The sequence below is a fragment of the Martes martes genome, assembly GCF_963455335.1.
Source record: "Martes martes genome assembly, chromosome: 6".
NCBI lineage: Eukaryota > Metazoa > Chordata > Mammalia > Carnivora > Mustelidae > Martes > Martes martes.
The window spans coordinates 100,485,031-100,504,910 of record NC_137893.1 but is presented as its reverse complement, the minus strand read 5'-3'; the positions used below and the strand labels follow the sequence as shown (position 1 = coordinate 100,504,910).

Here is a 19,880-nt window from a genome sequence, read left to right as displayed (position 1 = left end):
GAAAAACAAGATTAGCAAGACTACTTACGGAGGCTGTAACAACAGACTGAGGGGGAAAAAATGATTTTAATGAAGCCAGTGGAAGAAGAGGTTCACTAATACAATCAATGGGTAATTATGGAGCAGAGTCTAAGCATTAGGCATTTGCTTGATGCTGGGAGTATGCCAAACTCAAACCAGTAGTAAATGGACCACTTAGGTATCAGTAGCTTGTGGTGGAGAAATATCTGAGGAGAGGCATGAGGTGGGGAAAGTCACGAGATCGGTTTTGAATCACTGACTTCTGTGGGCTTGTATAGCATTTAGGTGAATTTTTTCAGTAGGCCCTGCTGATATATAGCTACAGCTCCTTAGAGAAATCCATATAGATAAAGTAATGCCTCGAAAAAGACCAGAGATCGCCAAGGAGAACTTGTGAACTCTTTGAGCTTACTGAACACATTTTAACTTTCTTCTGATTTCTCAGATACACTGGTAGAGGGGATACAATACGCATGCCTAGAAAGACGAAAGCATAGCGTGTTATTCACGAAGAAATCTAAAATAATATCAACTGAGCACGTACACTGCTTTTGTTACGAGTGAGAGAGAGTCTACGTGGTGGGGTGGGATGAAGCTCTCGGTCCTTGGATTCCCCACGGGAAGATTCATGAGGGGACCCGTGCTGGAATAAAGACCACCAGGAGGAAAGTAGCAAGCACAAAGCAGTTTATTAAAACAGAGGCAGACTCTCGAGGTGGGAGAGTGGTCAGTTCCCTGAGGTGGAGGCAGGCCCTGGGCTGTTTATGGATTGGATATTATTGGGTCTCTCTGGTCTGGGAGGAGCAGTAAAGTGCTTTGGGGTGTTCTCTGACGGAGGCTGCTTCCAGTGGGAATTCTTCCCACAGGTTAGGAGGGGGCATTTTGGATCCTCAAGGTTTGTACTACACACCGTCATGCCAGGCTTTCTCCATCCTGCAGGGCTGTACCCACAATGCAGATGCAGTATAATGAGTATAGAAATTTCCCTGGGGCAAAGGTGGGAGAGGAGAGGGCATGTTCCGCAACCTCTTTGGTCTGTCAGCCTGAAGGGCTCAGAAACCACAAGGTCAGGATGTGGTGCTCCCCGGCTTTTAATGTGTAGCTTATTTGTCACCATTCCTGCCTCTAGTTCATGTCTCTATCATTCCCCTTCGGGGATGTGGGACTCTGCCTCGTGGTGTTCCCTCCAGCGCTCATATCTAGCTTCTACCTAACAATTGGACTGAAATGGCTGTATTGGGTAGGGGTTCAGATTTTTTTTTTTTCCTTTCAGATTGTTCCTTCTGCTAGCTACAGCAGTGTTACAGAAGGCTTTGAGTTCTTTTATTGCATTCAGCATATTGTTATACCCTAGAAAACACTGTGTTCCTTGTGGGGGTTAAAGCACGGCTGTTTAATAAAGATGTCCTCTGCAGCCATGTATGCTCCAAGCTAATGGCTGTTGCAAGTGCAGTTTCAGGAAACAATCCGTGATAATGAAAAAACACGGTTTAAGATTGGCCAGTTTTGTTTTTCGTTCCTGCAATCCTAGGGCTGGAGGTGACCGTAAAGAAGAGTGAACTTCTCTTATTTACTGCACCTTCTCCTGCCGTCTGTCCTTCAGGGCCAGCTTGCAGTTACGACCACTGTAAATGAGACATGGTTTCTTGCTTGCCGTCCCAAGCTGAGCTTAAAGCTGAGGGGCCCCCATAACCCCATGCTTCCTCTCTCAACCCTACACCCTTCCAGCTGCATGAATTCCAACCTGCTCAGAAGGTGTAGAAATGGGAATTCTTTTTCTTTGTGGTGAATTTTTGCTTATTGGATTGCCCAATTTCATGGAAATGTGGAGCATTTGTAACAGGGATCATCCGGGCACTTCTCTTGAGTGAGATAGCGCAGAATGTCAATAAGACAACATACTGGCTATGAGCCCTAAAAGGGCCAGGGAGTATTTTTCGGTGTCATAGAAACAGACGGGGTTCTGCCTCCAAACCAGCCACTTCACCAGTATATGTCGATGATTGCCACAAGGAAAGAGTGGGAAAATACACATTAGCAAGTCCACACTCATGACTCCTGTTGAAAGGCAAAATGAAAGCCACTGGGGAGTACAGGTCTTGCTGATTTTGATCGATTCTGTCAGTGATCCCCTGAAGAAATCGATGGTAGTTACCCTCACTTAACATGGCTCGGAGAGACCAGGAGATGATTCCAGTATTAACTGCAATATGATGTTTAGAAAGTTTATATTTTTCCTATTTTAAACTAATGTCTTTCTAAATATGACATGTCCATAGTCCTTGGTTTAAGGCCAGAGTTCCCAGAGTCCAGACCCTCTTTCCATTCCAGATTGGACCAAAAGGTAGAACAGAGCATCACACTGGGCTTAGAGTTAGATGTTCCCGGTGGAATATTGAGGGTCTAGGTCCCAGTGGAGGGGCTCTGTCCTTCTGTAAGCTGTGTTCTGGTGCTGGTTGTGCCTTGTGACAAAGGAAATAAACAGCAGACCCATTTCTCCTGTCTCAGCATTCTGGGCACAGGACAGAAAACCAGGGCCGCATTCCTCAAGTTCAGAGTATGGAGTGTGGCATCTTTATGACTGTGCTCAGTAGACGTCTGTTAATACAACAGACTTCTATTTTAGTTTCATTTCTGTTTTTTAAGATTTATTTATTTTCGAGAAAGAGAGCAAGTGAGCACGAGTGGGAGGGGCAGAGGGAGAGAGATTCCCAAGCATATTCGGTGCTAAGCACGGAGCCGGACACAGGGCTTGATCTCCTGACCCTGAGATCACGACCTGAACTGAAACCAAGCCATAACGCTTAACTGACTGAGCCAACAAGGCACCCCAAAAGTTATAATTTTTTAATTCTAAAAATGGTAAATTTATCATCACGTGTAGTTATTTAACAGTTTGCTCTTTACATCCTGAGTATGTTACGTTTCCACAGTTATATTTTAAAAATTAATCTTTCCAGTTGCGACCATAATTAGACTGAATATCATTAAGCTAGAAGAAAAAAATGACTTCATGTTGCCAATAATATAAACTTGATATTTGGGTTGTAGCATTGTGTCGGTTTCTTGCTATTTTACATTTCTGGAGTGAGAATTTTACTTAACAAAGTGTAGTTGTTTGACTTTTCAAAAAAGCAAATTTTTTAAAGAATATTTTATTTCTTTATTTGACAGAGATATCACAAGTAGGCAGAGAGGCAGGCAGAGAGAGAGGGGGAAGCAGACTCCCCGCCCAGCAGAGAGCCCGATGCGGGGCTCAATCCCAGGACTCTGAGATTATGACCTGAGCCGAAGGCAGAAACTTAACCCACTGAGCCACCCAGGCGCCCCTCAAAAAAGCAAATTTTATGTTTTCATGGTTAACCTGTTTTTCTTGCCTTGTATTTTGTATTTCAGGAAACATCCCAGTTATCTGGACTCCCTGAGTATGTTAAAATAGTGGAAGTTGGACCTAGGGATGGACTGCAGAATGAAAAGGTAGTTTGATATTCGTTTTAGACAGTTTATTTCAAATGCTAAGTTAAAATATTTATTAAGATTCTAAACAGTTACATACGTTTCATAGATTACATGATTATGTTTGTCCTGAATTGCTATTAAGTGTATGCACATTAAATATAATTTGCTTTTGTTAGGAAGTTATTTTCTATTTATGCTTCCATAGACCTTATACAAAGTACTTATGAAATAATTTTTAATTCTCTTACAGGTTATAGTTCCTACAGATATAAAAATTGAATTTATTAACCAACTTTCCCAAACTGGCTTGTCTGTAATAGAAGTGACCAGCTTTGTGTCCTCCAGATGGGTACCACAGGTATGTAAATCCGTAATTCCTTAACTGAATCTTTAATTCAACTTTTCCAAGATTTAGCAAATACTGTGATATAAATTGTGATATTAACCTGCTATAATGACTTATTTACTATGTTTTTACTCAATATTAGCTCATGCACTGAGACATGATTAAAGAAAAACCCCTATCATGAAACATCTTCTAAAAAAGTATTTGGAACTCTATCCTAAGCCTACCTGATTATATGTTATAATAAATTAATGGGTAGACAAGGCACTTAAATAGCAATTTAGGAGCTTGCCATCCACTTACTATGTTACCGACCTTGTGAATAGTCTGAACATTTTCAAGCACTTCAGTTTTTTTGCCTGTAGAATGGAGTATTGATGATGGCCTGATCATACTCTCCCCATATAATCTAATATTAATCAGAAATGTAGATGTGTACTCTTTCCTTTTTGTTCTGTGTTGTGTTGGAGAGAGAGCAGGGGAGGGGCTGAGGGAGAGAGAATTATAAGCAGGCTCCATGCTCAGCATGGGGCCAACCCAGGGCTTGATCTCAGGACCCTGAGCCAAAATCAAGAGTCGTTTGCTTAGTCAAACGAGCTACCCAGGCACCCCTACACTTTGCTTTTTTTTTTTGCATTTAATATTTGCTAGAGAAATCTGTCTATCACAGATAAGGCAAAGGGGATTGTCTAGAATCCCCCCCCCCTTTTTTAAAGGTCTATGTATTTAGAGAGAGGGGCAGAGGCAGAGGGAAAGAGATTCCCAAGCTGACTCCACTCTGAATGTGGAGCCAGACACAGGGCTTGATCTCAATAACATGAGATCATGACCTGAGCTGAAGCCAAGAGTCGGATGCTTAACCCATTGCACCATTCAGGCTCCCCTGGAATCTTAAAAGAGGATAGAGCCTTACCCAGAGTTGACAGGCATGTGGCAGCAATCATGACTCCTGAGACTTGACTCTGGTCTTTGAAACATGATTAGTTTCCTTCACTATCTAATACATGTTCTCATTCCTTAGATCCTTCTATCTCTCCCTAACACTTAACTTCACTGACTTCTTTCTCATCCCATTCCTTTGGTTCTATTATTCTCCATAATCCTCATTCATTTGCTTTCCCAATTTCTCTTTTTCTGTCATCATTTCATTATAAGTTTAAGGTTCCCTTAACATTTTGCCTTCAGCAATTTTCTCTAACTGTGCTCTCTCTCTCTTTTTTAAAGATTTATTTATTTGAGAGAGAGAGAGAGATCACAAGTAGGCAGAGAGGCAGGCACAGAGTAGGGGAAGCAGACTCCCCGCCAAGCAGAGAGCCTGATGCGGAGCTCGATCCCAGGACCCCGACATCATGACCTGAGCCGAAGGCAGAGACTTAACCCACTGAGCCACCCAGGTGCCCCTAACTGTGCTCTCTTCTTTGCCTATCCTTCCAACATCAACAGTCACCTTAAAAGGATGACAAATCTGTACTTCTGGTCCTGCCTTCTCCGATAAGCTTCAGCTAGATGTGTCACCACTACCTCAGGCTCAGTGGGGTCAAAATCAAGCTCCTTTCTGAGTACCAGGCTTTATATAAATAGCTCATCCGTTCTCTTTGGAGTCCCGGACTTCAGTACTCAAAGGTCTCTCTTACATATCTAGTCAGTTACTGACACAACAATTATTTTTCCTCAGCGTAGCTTACCTATCTCTTCTCTTCAGTCCCCTTGGTAACATTAGTAATCCACACCCTTATTAGCCAATTATTGTGGTAGTCACTTAAATGATATTCATAAGCATTATTTCGCTTTTCCTTTTATATTTTGCCTATTACTTCTAAAATCTCCCTGAAATAACAACCTTCTAAGTTCTTTCTTTATTTTTTTTTTTAAAGATTTTATTTATTGAGAGAGCGCAAGAGAGAGTGGGCTAGTGGGAGGAGGGGCAGAGGGAGAAGGATAAGCAGACTCCCTGCTGAACACAGAGCCCGACGTGGGTCTCGATCTCAGGACCTTGAGATCATGAACTGATCCAAAGCCAGACACTTAGCCGACTGAGCCACCCAGGTGTCCCTTCAGAGATTGCCTTTTCCCTATTAAAAAAGTCTGGGAACTAGTCTGGTATTCTAGGTTCTCTATACCTTAGCCCCTTCTTTCATTTCCAGCCTTAACTTTATTTCCCTACTTCATTTTCCTGAGGATTCTGCCAAACCGAATTGCTGCTTGTTCCCTGATTGCAAGTCCTGCCTCTGTATCTCTATAGCACCTTATCTATACTTGCTTGTGCATCTCTCAATTTCTGCATTGCTCTGCAATTACAATAGGATGATGTAATAAGGCTTGAAACAGTGAAGCCTTTTAACTGCAAGACCTGGGAAGCACCAGAAGCCACACTAGAATTGCCAGTAACACATCACTTTTCACAGAGGCAGTTTTTCAAATATCAGGGTTACTTACACTTTTCCTGAAACAAAAATCTAACTTCTCTTTATCCCAGTTGTCACTGTTTATAATCGTATATTTTTTGGTAAATATTTTTTCAAGGTTTTATTTATTTGATGGAGAGAGATCACAGGTAGGCAGAAAGGCAGGCAGAGATAGAGAGGGGGGGAAGCAGGGTCTCTGCTGAGCAGAGAGCCCAATGTGGGGCTCAATCATGACCTGAGCCAAAGGCAGAGGCTTAACCCACTGTGCCACCCAGGAGCCCTTTTGGTAAATATTTAAAAAAATACCTGCTTCCTAGACTGTAAGAGTTATGGAGGTAGCGACCAAGTCTGTCTTGTTCATCACTGCACCCCCTTGCTTAGTGCCTAGTAAGTAGGTACTTAGTAAGTAATTGTGAAATGAATAACAAAGCCATCAGTCTGGAACAATAATAATGCATACTTTAAACTTTTTGGTATGGGCAACTGATTTTACTTTCATTTATGTATTTGATCCTATGTAATGCAGGCCACAAATCTTTTCCTTAGGAAGGCACAGATAGCTTTATGAGACTAGATGTATTTCCTTGACATTGCCATTTCGCAAAATGGCTAGCCATTGTTATTTTACGAGCTGTCATTCATTTTAAGGGAATGCGAGACTCTTTTATCATGTTTAAGTCTTCTGTTTGATTCAGTTAGTGCTCATTTCACAAATTTGATTATTGTTGGAGAGAAACTGGAAACTTGAGGATAATGAAGAAAGAAGGAGAGGTCTTGGTCATATTAATTGATAACCAATCACACTTGTATTTCAGACAATATATTTTACTAGGTTCTTTTCAAGATATTATTTCCCAATGGTTTTATAAAGCTGCCTACAAAACATTATTCTTTGCTAAAAGGATGCCCTTTGTCCTAGTCTATTATTACACAGCCCTGGAAAATCTTTGATAGATTATTCCTGAAACTAATCTAGGACACATCCGGTGACATACAGAAAGATGAGGCCAGAACCCTTCCTGGAGGGCCATACTTCTTGTTTAGCTATTTAAAAGATCAAATGGTCAAAGCAAAAGGGAAGGCAGTCCCTCTGTATGCAGTAATAGGAAAATGCTTTCTGGTCTCACATTAAGTAGATAGGTGATGGGACCGTAAAATAAGATGATTTATTCTGGGCTTGGTCTGGAGGTGCACTCAGGACTTAACCTATTGAGATTTAATGGACACTTTGTAGTCTCAAAGTATTATTGAATAAATTATGGACTTCCCCTTGTAGCTCTTGCGGCCAGCTGTGGTGAGGCAGAAGTACCTCTGGTACTATGTTACTGTCTACATTCTGCCCCGAGCTTGAGTCAGTGACTTAACCTCTTTGAACCTAGGAAATCCCAGCAGTGCTGCCTAGAGCACAGGAGTGCTGAGGGCAGTAAGGGCCATGAGTGGCTCCCTGCATGTGAATGCCCAGAGTCCAGAGCACCTGGCTCCTGACCCGTGCTCAGCAGTGTTATTGGAGGGAATGCCTCACTAGCCGATGGACTGACTCACTGGACTCCACGCAAGTTAACTTCCTTCTTTGTAGTCAAATGCCTTTATCTTAAAGATTAAAGTGTGTTTAGTTTAAATATTGGATCAGGAAGGCCTAATTGGAACAATTGAAGATACTTGTCCTTCAAATACTAAAGAGATGTTACATTTCACTTCTAATTTTCATGTGGTTACATGCATTCCAAACCAAAAATCAGTCAGTCAGTCAATCAGTCAGTCACAAATCCAGGGGCATCTGCATGGCTCAGTCAGTTACACATCTGCCTTTGGCACAGGTCATGATCCCAGGGTCCTGGGATAGAACCCCATGTCAGGCTCCTTGCTAAGCAGGGAGCCTGCTCCCCACCCACCCCCGGCTTGTGTACACATTCACTCTCTCTCTCTCTCTGTCAAATGACTGAATAAAATCTTGGGAAAAAAATAAATCACAAATCTGTTAGAAAAAAGTGGGGGGGAGAGGCAGTGTGCTTAAATCAAAGATATGATCAGATTGATTCTTCCCAAAGTTATGCCAGTCAATTACTACATAACATATCAAGGACTTTTCAAAGGGCAATATTGAGAATATCACATTTTTGCACTTTGATTTTTTCCGTAGTTGTATTTGGGTTTTAGATTTCAGTGAGCTTGCCTGAGCAGAGCAGTTTTTATTGTTGTGGGTGGAGGTCATCTCATCATGTAATTCTGCTGATTTTGTTGTCTTTATGCTAACAAAAAAAAGGCATTAAATTAGAACTAATTCATAATGTTCATTTTTTTGGAAATTTTATATCCTAATCACTTACTGTTGAAGAAAATGTCATGACATCAGACTCCTTTAACTTAATATCTGAGATGGGACAGGACAGTTTTAGTCCAACAGCTTATGTGTAATGGTCTGAGGTAATTATTACATCTTCTAAAGACAACGAGTATGACTCTAAATCGGTCATCCATTAATTCTCTACATTTTCTTCTATTTCTTTCCCCTAAACATAGGTCATGGGAATAGTCCTCTAGTTTATGTTTAGATTGCTGCTTGTTCACTTATTCTTTTTTTAGCATTTTAAAGCATTTTTACAGTTGCCTCCCACTGTTTTGTTTGGCAGCAGCTTTCCAAGGCAGCTAGAAGAAAAGTTCCACAGTAGCAGGGTGCCATATAAAACAGGATCCCACACCTATAATCTAAATGGCCAGAGATGATAAAATACCTGCCATTAAAAAACCAAAAAAAAAAAAAAAAACCCCAAAAAACAAAACTTGTTCTTTACAACTTATCTGGAAAAAAATTTTCCTAAGAGTGACATATAACATAAGAGCATTTGAAATGAATCCAGATAGCCCCTCAGTTTCTATGGAATGAACAATAATAGAAAGAAAACATGTTTATAAAAATAGGCTTACTGTAATTTTGGAATGTGGCTCTTAGTAGTAAGCTATTTAAATCCTTATAAATATAATAATTTCCAAAAGTGAACAAATCTTTTTATATTCATAGTATTTAGCAGTTTGGTTTTAACTATTTTCATTCACATGAGTGATTAAAATGAGTATCATTTACTGAAAATAAGACTACAGGAGAGCCTGGGTGGCTCAGTGGGTTAAGTGTCTGCCTTTGACTCAGGTCATGATCCTAGGGTCTTGGAATCAAGCCCCAAGTCGGGCTCCCTGCTTAGAGGGGAGTCTCTGCTTCTCTCTCTCCCTCCGCCCCTCCCCCTGCTCACTATCTCTCTTGCTGATTCTCTCTCAAATAAATAAAATCTTTTAAAAAAATAAGTAAAAGAAAACTACATTAAATGTATACAACAGTCTATGCTTATATAGGTCATATGCAAAATCTCAGCAAATGCTCCCTCTTAAATTAATATTGAACTATTGAAAAGGGAGGGTCCCAACTTGTGATGTAGAAATAGATTTTCTCCGTAAAAGTAGAAAGACACTTAAAAACCATAATAATTACTGATGAATCAGTTGAACAATTAAAAATACTGCCGAAGTACAATGTGAGCAAAGGTAAACTTTTCCCTGCCCTCCTCTCAGTGTGTGACAGAATTCTTTATTAGTAATGAAAACAGTTACTGGATTGAAGTTTCAAATACAGATTTACACTGATGAGATGCGGGAGGCAGTATCTTCTGCTTCTGAGTGTCCCCCTGTTTCTCTTTCTGGCTCTGCTCTTGCTGAAAGGATGCGTGTGTGGAGAAGAAGCGGGGAGGAGGGTAATTTAGCATAGCTGTAGAGTGTGTGAGTGTGTGCATGTGTGTGCATGAGAGAGAGCGAACGAGCATGTGCACACGCACAGAGCCCCCACATTATTTTGCTTATGAGGCACAGTTAACTGACAGGGTAATCATCATCTGGGAAGTGTTCCAGTGCAAGTCTCATTCGTTATACCCCAGATGAGTTGGCCTCTGCCATCTCCCCCAAGGGGATGCAGGGGAGATTTACCAAGATCACAGTTCCCATTTCATGACTACAGGGAGTCCTTTTACCCAGCTCGTTCTGGGGGAGGAGCTGAAGGAGGAGTGGAATTTAACTCTGATTCTCTTCAAGGGAAGTTGCCTTAGGGTGCTTGATTCTGTTTTAGGACACTCTTTGCTGCTGCACACTAAGACTGACTTTCACTTAATTGCCATCCTACTGCATAGCTTTGGGCCTTCCACATACCATCTCTGTAACAGAGACGTGTCGGTGTTATTACCTCAGTCAGCATTAGGTACCTGACCGTCTGGATCACCAGACTAGTCATTGGTGAGCTCTCCGTTTCGTTTTTCTTATCTCCTGAATTGGCAGTCCGGGTGCACACACCAGTGCTGCCTCCTCACAAACAGGCTTATATTAAAAACGTTTGTTTGTTTTTGAGAGAGAGAGTGCACACGCATGGCGGAGAGGGGGCTGCAGAGGGAGAGAGAATCCTACACAGCCTGCATGCATAGCCCAGAGCCTCTCACAGGGCTTGATCCCACGACCCTGGGACCCCAACCTTAGCTGAAATCAAGAGTCTCACACCTAACCTACTGGGCCACCCAAGTGCCCCAAAAGAAGTTTAAGGGTCTTTAAAAAAAAAAAAAAATTATTTTTTAAGTAATAGTTTCTTGCCTTTTTTTTTTCCTCCAACTTATTTGAGCACATTGAATTTCTTACATGTCAAAAATAATTGCTCAATATTTGTTCAAGATTTGATCTCAGAAGAAATAGACAAAATTCTTTAGTAAATGAGCTCTGATAGTTATTCAAGGTAGATGGGGATAAAATTGTGCTATGAAAGCTATATCCATATAGATAGATTACATTAGCTCTTCAAGAAAATAAAAAACAAGCATATAATATTATCTACCTCATTTTCCCACCAGCACTTAATGGCATCAAGCACAGCCTCTTCAGATTGCTTCAGTACGTCCAGTGTTGTTCCACTGATCATGTAACATGTGGCAAATATTCTGTATGTGTGTGCACATGTGTATTCACGTATATGCAATTGCCACATGTCCCTGAAAGCTAGTAAAATGAATGCTGGTCCTTTTGATTATCTGCATGACAAATAATCCCCAAATTCAGTCTCCTGAGACAGTAACAGCCATTGTTTTTGCTTGTGGTTTCTATCAAGAATTTTGATGTGGCGCAGTTGGGCACCTCTGGCTAGAGGTTTTCCACAGATGGTGGTCAGAGCTGCAACGGCAGGGACTGGGAGGCTGGGGCAGCTGGGAGCTGGCTGGATACCTCTTTCTCCATGTGTTCTTAGAACTGCTCTCCGTGGTCTCTTTGTATAGGCTAGTTTGGATATCCTTACGTTATGGCAGCTAAGACATCTAAAATGGTGGCTTAGTGTTGCAAAAGTGACTGCTCCGAGAGACAGGCAAAAACGGTGTACTTTTTATAACCAAGTCTTACAAATTTTATAGCGTTACTTTTCCATAATCTATTAGCTGAGGCAACTACAAAGCCATCCAGTTTCAAAGGGAGGGGGTAGATGTCACCTTTTGTTTGGAAAGTGTCCTTCTAGAAGAGTACATGGTATGGGAAATACCCCTGGAGCTGTTTTTATAATCTGTGACACTTATGTTTTTAAAAAGGATATAGTAATCTGGTTCCACATTTTTTCTTACTAATAATTAAAGAATAAATATAGTTGATAGAAAAGCAGGATCTGCATCCAGAAATCCCTAAATTCCAAAAACATAAATATTTTAACACTGTCAGGGCTGTTAATATTTACCTCACTCCTTCTCATTCCCTTTATAAAACTCTTGTGTATCCAATGGGATTCGGGTTGGTATTTGAAAAAGAGGTTGTTGACTAGACAGCAGAAGAGATGAAGGGGAGAAAGCTGTCTCCACAGACCCCTCCAGATTTTTTTCCTCCTCGCCTCTGGTTAAGGCAGAAATGAGGTAGAAGCTGGAGAAACAGAGTCTTAGGCCTTTGTCTTTATAACCCCTTCTACCCCAAAATGAAGCCAGCTTTTCCCTCTGTCCCAATTTCTAAACCTCCTGAGTGAAAGAGGAGGCCGCAAGAGCGGAGAATCACCTCCTTCTGGAAGATGGGGTGGAAGAAAAAGGAAAGCCAGAAAACAAGAGAGAAAAGTTAGAGCTTGCAGTTTGCCTCCATATCCCCAAATCCCCACTGTCCTTCTGAAGATGGTGAGCACACAGAGCTGAAGGAAATCACTATCTTCACTGTAGAATATTCTTTCTGTATACCCAGAAGCTGTGCCTTTCAGGTCTTAACTTCTGGACGGACACCTTTTCAGATGGTCTCTTGGAACCTGGTTGGCATCTCTGACCTACACACATGATTCAGTTCAGTGTGCTGAATTATCTAGGCAATGTCTGCTTCCTTTTGAAAGAGTAAAATTGTAGGAAGTCCTTTTTTTTTCCTTTTCTTTTTTTAAAAGCAAATGTCAATGTACTCTAGAAATGAAAAGTAGGAAATAGATGTTTTTATTGCTCTTTGTGAGCAAACATCATGCATTATTTTGTTACTGTATTAAAATATTTCTCTAGATTTGCAGTCAAAGTTTTCTCCATTTAAGAGTAATCATATGTATTCTGAGTGCTATACTAGGCTCTCTACAATATGTTGGTGAATTTGATTTCTATCCTAGATAAGTTTTGTTCATATAATAGTAGGTATTACTTACTATAGCCTTACAAATAATGATGATATAAATTCTTGCATTTCTCTGATCAAGGGTGGCTTTGCTTAATCATTTTCTATGTTTTTAATCATTGACTAAACGGAATGAAATATTTTAAAGTATTTTTTTAAATACTGCACAACTACTTCATCAGTACTGTTCTCACATGAGGCAAGCAAATTGCATAAACATATTCACAAACTTTTATATTATTATTTTTTAAAGATTTTATTTATTTATTTGACAGAGATTACAAGTAGGCAGAGAGGCAGGCAGAGAGAGAGCAGGGGAAGCAGGCTCCCTGCTGAGCAGAGAGCCTGAGGGGCTCGGTCCCAGGACTCTGGGATCATGACCTGAGCCAAAGGCAGAGGCTTTAACCCACTGAGCCACCCAGGCACCCCATATTCACAAACTTTTAAAACACCTTTTATCTCAGAAAAGAACATGGACTATAATAAAAAATAATAAATAAAAAGGTAAAAAAAGAACATGGAAATATGAAAATGAGTGTTTTAGTTATAATAGTGAAATTTACTCTTTTTTTTTCTTTTTGAACAGGTTTAAGGTTCTACTTTGTAATAAAATTGGAAAAGATGGGAGTTACTAGCGTTATACATATTACTCAGCATTCGATACCAACTTGCTCTGTAGCTAGCATGAGTTTCACTACTGTATCCAAAGCAAAACATATTTAAGAGCAATAATGTCAACAACTCTACTGGTTATACTTTCCTATTTTTTTTTTCATGCTAAAGGTGTAATTCAATATTTTGGGATTTTTTTCCTCATGAAGCCAAAAACTATAATTATACTCAAAGATTTATTATGCTCTGTGTGTACTGTTTTTTGATTACTTAATTTGATCAATCATATTTTGACCAAGAAGTGGGGGGGGCGGTTTGTTCTTAGATTTATAAAAGGAACCATAACCAAATGTTAAAACTCTTTTATCTCACCTTTTATTCACTTATATTTAATTTACTGTGTTTATCATATTTCTCTACTATTTCCCATGAAATAAAGAAACAGTTGTTCAAAGCCAATTTCTGTATCTGATTAAACTGATCTTAAAGTTTGGTCTTTTAGGACTATCGATATGCATTGACGGTTGGAAGGTCTGCATATAATATAATTGCATAAAAGCTGAATAGAAGTACATTTTGGTGCAGAAAAGACTTGAGTCTAACTTTTTAATGCTCTTTTAGGCACTGCACTGGTTAGTTTGTTGGTAAACATTATCGATCTTATTTTAGCGTAAACTCATTCCATTGGTATGTCTCCTGACTAAACCACTTCAATGCAGTCCCTTGTAAGAAGCAGAGTATGCCAAGGAATTGAAGTTCCTTTCAAAAATTGATGATCCTTGTATACTGAGCAGTGAAAGCAAAAATATTACACCAGTCATTTTAGAATAGATTGATTTAAAAGATATATTTTGTTAATAAGTTTATAAAGAATTGTGATTTATAGTTAATTTTTAAAAAGTGAAGTTTGGGGGGTTTGGGGTCTAATTTTTAGGTGCGCACATGCGAACACAGACACTCTAAAATGCCTGGTTAAATTTTTGGACCATTTTCTAAGAATAATAGGTAGTAAACAGAGATTTAGATAAATAAGCATTCTAAAGTTAACCTTACATTCCAAAAATCACATTAAATAATCGATAAGTTTCATACTTGAAAACTTTTTAATTATACTTGAAACAATTTTACCCAGATTCACTTATCTTGAATACTGAATTTATAAAATTAAAGTCTGATTTTAATTATAATTTAGAAGAGCATCTGTGAATTTTAGATGTTTTCATTGTTAATATATAGAACATTCTTTGAAGAATGCTGTTCATTTTATAAAGGTCTTGGACAGCTTCTGGTTTGTAATTGCAAAGATGCATAGGTTATAGCTGTTTTAAATATTCATGTTCATGTTTGTCTTTTTAAATTGTGTAATTAAGTACTTTTTGAAATAACAACATGTCAAAGCTGGTTCATGCCAATAACTTTAGAACACTAATACAGCTTACTCCCAACCTTCACGTCCTACTGTGATGAGACACGCTAATAAATTGTAACACTACTCTCAGTTAAGACTGATGAATTTTGTTATTGAATTCATCTTACAATATGTATTAAGAAATGCATTTCTTAGTAACCCCAGAACAGTTGTACTTTTTTTCAAGCCCTCAGGTTGCAGGTTTCCTGAACTTTTAGTGGTATTACTACATCTACTGTTTAGATAGAGTAACATCTACCTTTTCTAATGGAATGGCAGAAAATCAGGAACCTGACTCTTACTCACTTATGATGTGATTTGGCAAAGTATTTTTTAAATATCTCTATGGCTTAGATCCTTTTTCATTTATTCACTCACCCATTCATTGCTTCTCTTGTATCTGTCAAAAACTGCATCAGGTTCTTTGTTGAGCTCAAAATTGACTAATGTATATTTACTAGCAATAACCATAATATTGACACAAGGCAAATGTAAAATTAAAATGGATAATGGGAATGAAATCACTACAAACAATTAAAACTTAGAGGTTTTAAAATAAAACGAATATCTGTAAATTAGTTATAATAAGATAGAACCTGGTAACCAGGACACATTAAGCAGTTGGCCATCCGTCACTCTGTCCAATATTTTAAAGTTCTGCGTTCTGTACTGTTGACAAAAAAGAGACCTCCAGATCCATACAGTGGCCAAATCATTGTATTTGATTATACAACTTCACAGTGATGGCATTGCTTTTCACAGTAGTGAGACCATTTTACTATAGCCCTTAACTGCCAGTGAGCTAGTCTCCCTCAAACAACCCAGGCTTACCCTCTTCTCAGTGTGACTCTCCACTGTGGATAGAGGTGGCTTATAGGAAGACGTGTAAGTAGAGAAGGGAAACTCCATTTAGTCAGTATAGAATGAGTACAATTAGATACAGTATTTTAAAAATGACTTCTTCCATGCATGGAGAATAACAATGTTGACAGTGTTATTATCAGACACAAAGGCATGATATATGAGAGGCAACACAGTTGACTGGAAAGAAAATTATGTACTGGGAGCTTTGAGACTTCTTGCCCCTACTTCAGAGTGATGTTGGGAACATGATTGTTTTGACACGGGAAGACCAGGAGGGTGGTCACAAAGGCATTGACCTGAACAAAGAATAACTAATGTGTATTTGTTATGTTTATCTTAGGAAACTGGGAACTGTTATTGAATAAAATGACTGGTTTCTCTGTCTGAAACATTGGTCTTCCGGTCTATAACCTGCAAATCCATTGGGTAGATTAGGTTTATTCTGTAATTTAAAAATGAATATTTGTAGACACTAATGGATTATGATTAAGATGTCCTGTCTGCATTTGCATAGAGTAGGGGTCCTATGTTACTTGATTTGGTCACTCTTGAAAAGCATGTTGTGTTCCATCCAGTACTAGGAAGTACAGAAGTCCTTAGAATACAAATGTAATGTTGAATAAAGAAGTTCAGGAAATTATACACCAGACCAAATTAGTTTTAACGCTTCTGAACTTAAGAAGTTTTTTAAGTGTGGTGTCAGACCATTTTAGTAGTGTAGCCAAAACAGGGTATTGGGTAGGGAAGGGGGAAAAAAACTAGATGTTCAATTTTCCAGAGATTTCCTGTGTTTATTATTATAAGACTGTGATTTATTAAAACTGTCTTACTTCTTCAAGCAGACCAAAATTTCCTGTGTGCTACTGAGGCTAAGATATATGGGGTTTGTGCAAAGAGTCTGTGAATGAGACAGGGTTATAGTACCCAGGCTACAATGCTGTTCATAGCTGGATAGAGCGTTTTCACCCAGAATTGTCAGGAAGAGCTCTAGTTTCATTTTTTCTCATTACTGAAATTACAAATGTATTACATTTAAGAGGAGTTACTGCTCAAATTTAGTTTTGAGTTATAGTGTCTGAAACCACGTTATTTACATTTTTATAGTAATCGATGGCATGTGTTGAAGAAATTGTACATTCTGTACCCATCTTTCCTGCTACTCTGCTGCCTATGGAAAGTAATACCATCAGTTACATCTCATCTAGCTAGTAGAGATGGTAGGCAAATGCCTTCTGACATTGCTTGCTTATGTTGAACTTATGTGAATGTTGTCCTAGGTGATGGTGGTGGAGTTGAGGCAAACAAAGACCAAAAAAATCTTCCAAAAATACTTTTAAAAATGATTCGGCAGACTATATTACTAAGCAGGGGGAAAATGAGGGTTATAAGTCCATGAGTTTAGCTCTGTTTCCTGGCAGAATTTACAGTGGTTTATTAAGCAGAGAATTTATAAACATACATAGACTCAGAGATAATGTGGATATACCAAGAATAAGACATTCCAGACTGATCTCATTACTTTCTTGGTAGTTTTTTTTTTTTTTTTTCCCCCATGAAGTGGCAAGGAAAAGGAATATTATAAGACACCATGATTATGTATTTCAAGAAGATCCTTAATTATCTTGTTGTTAAGAGCATAGTAAGACATTTCACCAAGGCTGGTAATTTCCAAACTTTTATTTATTTATTTATTTAAAGATTTATTTATTTATTTATTTGTCAGAGAGAGAGAGAGAGAGAGAGGAGCAAGAGTGAGCACAAGCAGACAGAGTGGCAGGCAGAGGGAGAAGCAGGCTCCCTGCCGAGCAAGGAGCCCGATGTGGGACTCGATCCCAGGACGCTGGGACCATGACCTGAGCCGAAGGCAGCCACTTAACCAACTGAGCCACCCAGGCGTCCCCCAAACTTTTATTTTTTAATCCATGGAATTTTTCTCACCCTAGTTAAAAAATTATTAGTACCTCAAAATGTGCTGTGAACAGGAAAAGTACTTTAAATTTTTGTACGTATCCCTCCCAGGGACCTAGGGTCCTGGGAGGGTCCCTAGCAATGTACTTGCTTGGTCATATATTTCAGTGAAAGTTACAAAACTTAGATATTTTTGTGTTTTTCTTAAAAAAGCTTCCTCTCTATATTGTAGTCATTTTAGATCCACATAACCTGCATTTGCCTCCAAGTAAAAATAAAATGGATCTTCTTTATTGAAGAAGGAGTGGGAGCCTCAAATGCACTGATTGGTCTTTCCTTGAGCGGAAGCCAGCAACAGCCTTTTATTTCTTTTTTTATTTTTAATGTTATGTTAGTCAACATAGAGTACATTATTAGTTTCTGATGTAGTGTTCTAAGAGTTATTGTTTACATATAATACCCAGTGCTCCATGCAATATGTGCCCTCGTTAATACTTACCACGAAGCTCACCCATTCCCCTACTCCCTGCCCCTCTAATGCTGGCTTTGTAGAAAGAGTCTGGAAGTTTTCCTTTTGTATCTATTTTTTTTGAAACAGCTTCAGGAGAATAGGTATTATTTCTTCTTTGAATGTTTGGTAGAGTTCTCCAGGGAATCTGTCAGGTCCTGGACTCTTGTTTTTTGGGAGGTTTTTGATTACTGCTTCAATCTTGTTAGTAGTTATTGGTCTATTGTCAGTTTCTTCCTGTTTCAGTCTTGGAAGTTTATAGGTTTCCAGGAATGCATCCCTTTCTTCTAGGTTGCTTAACATATTGGCATATAGCTGTTGATAATTACTGGTGATTGTATTTGTATTTCTGTAATTGTATTTCCTTGGTGTTAGTCATGATCTCTCCCCTTTCACTCATAATTTTATTAATTTCGGTCCTTTCTCTTCTCTTTTGGATTAGTCTGGCCAATGGTTTATCAATCTTATTAATTCTTTTAAAGAACTAGCTTCTAGTTTGTTGACATGTTTTACTGTGTCTTTGGTTTCGAACTCATTGATCTCTGCTCTAATATTAATTATTTCCCTTCTAGTGCATGAGGTAGGCTTAATTTGTTATTAATTTTCCAGTTCTTTAAGGTGTAAAGAGAGTTTGTGTATTCAGGATTTTTCTGTTTTTTTGAGTGAGACTTGGATGGCTATGTATTTCCCCCTTAGGGCCACCTTTGCTGTATCCCATAGGTTTTGGACTGATGTGTCTTCATTCTCATTGCTTTCCATGAATTGTTTATGTTCTTCTTTGATCTCCTGGTTGATCCAAACATTCTTGAGCAGAATGGTCTTTAGCTTCCAAATGTTTGAATGTCTTCCAAACTTTTTCTTGTGATTGAGTTCCAGTTTCAAAGCACTGTGGTCTGAGAATATGCAGGAAATAATCTCAATCTTTTGGTATTGGTTGAGACCTGATTTGTGACCCAGTATGTGGTCTATTCTGGAGAAAGTTCCATGTGCCCTTGAGAAGAATGAATATTCTGTTATTTTAGGGTGGAATGTTCTGTATATATCTATGAGGTCCTTTTGGTCCAATGTGTCATTCACAGCAACAGCCTTTGTGATTGAATCTGTTGTGATTCTGTCTTGTTGATGGCTAGCATCTCCTGAGATGTTTTGGGACTAGAGATTCCTGGGTCTTACAGCAGAACAGAATCAGAATCTGTACAGATGGGTCCAAAAAAATCTGTATTTATTTAAAAAGTACCTCAGATAGTTCTGATGATGAATCTAGTTTGGGAGGCACTGGTTTAGATAATTAAACCATGCATCCCTACCCAAATTGTTTAGCTTGAGGGTAGGATCTTTCTAGGAGTTTTCCTTGATCTTTCGACACATGAAGTCTTTAACAATGACTCAAATAAAAGATATAGACAATAGATTATATGGGAGTTATATTTGTCAAAGAGGTATTATAGAATGTGCTTTATAGTCAGGTAGACTTGGGTCCCATCCCAGCTCTCCCAGTCAGTAGCTGGGTAATCTTCCTCATCCTTAATATCTGTAGTTATCGTCTACAAAAATTGTTCCTCCCACTGGGTTATCAAAAAAATTTAAATAGATAATGCAAATAAGGAATTCAACACCCATAAATCTAACATACAGACTGGCATAAAGTAAATGTTTGTTTTTATCCTTATCACTGTCACTGCTAACAGTAAAATCTTAGAATTAGTAGAGACAAAGAATCAT

At 38.9% G+C, this 19,880-nt stretch overlaps 1 protein-coding gene across 6 annotated transcripts in view; it reads left to right on the top strand.

The window, feature by feature from the left end:
• HMGCLL1 (3-hydroxy-3-methylglutaryl-CoA lyase like 1) overlaps positions 1-19,880 on the top strand; it is a gene marked incomplete at both ends in the record, with an annotated part of 190,321 nt that overhangs the window by 42,024 nt on the left and 128,417 nt on the right. For 4 of the 6 annotated variants that reach the window (XM_080806265.1, XM_080806262.1, XM_080806261.1 and 1 more), the window contains 2 exons: positions 3,418-3,498; positions 3,731-3,838. The exons of the other annotated variants lie outside the window; for them this stretch is intronic. In XM_080806265.1, the coding sequence (XP_080662391.1) occupies positions 3,418-3,498; positions 3,731-3,838 (189 nt within the window). The remainder of the gene's footprint in view (positions 1-3,417; positions 3,499-3,730; positions 3,839-19,880) is intronic. 6 annotated transcript variants of the gene reach the window in all.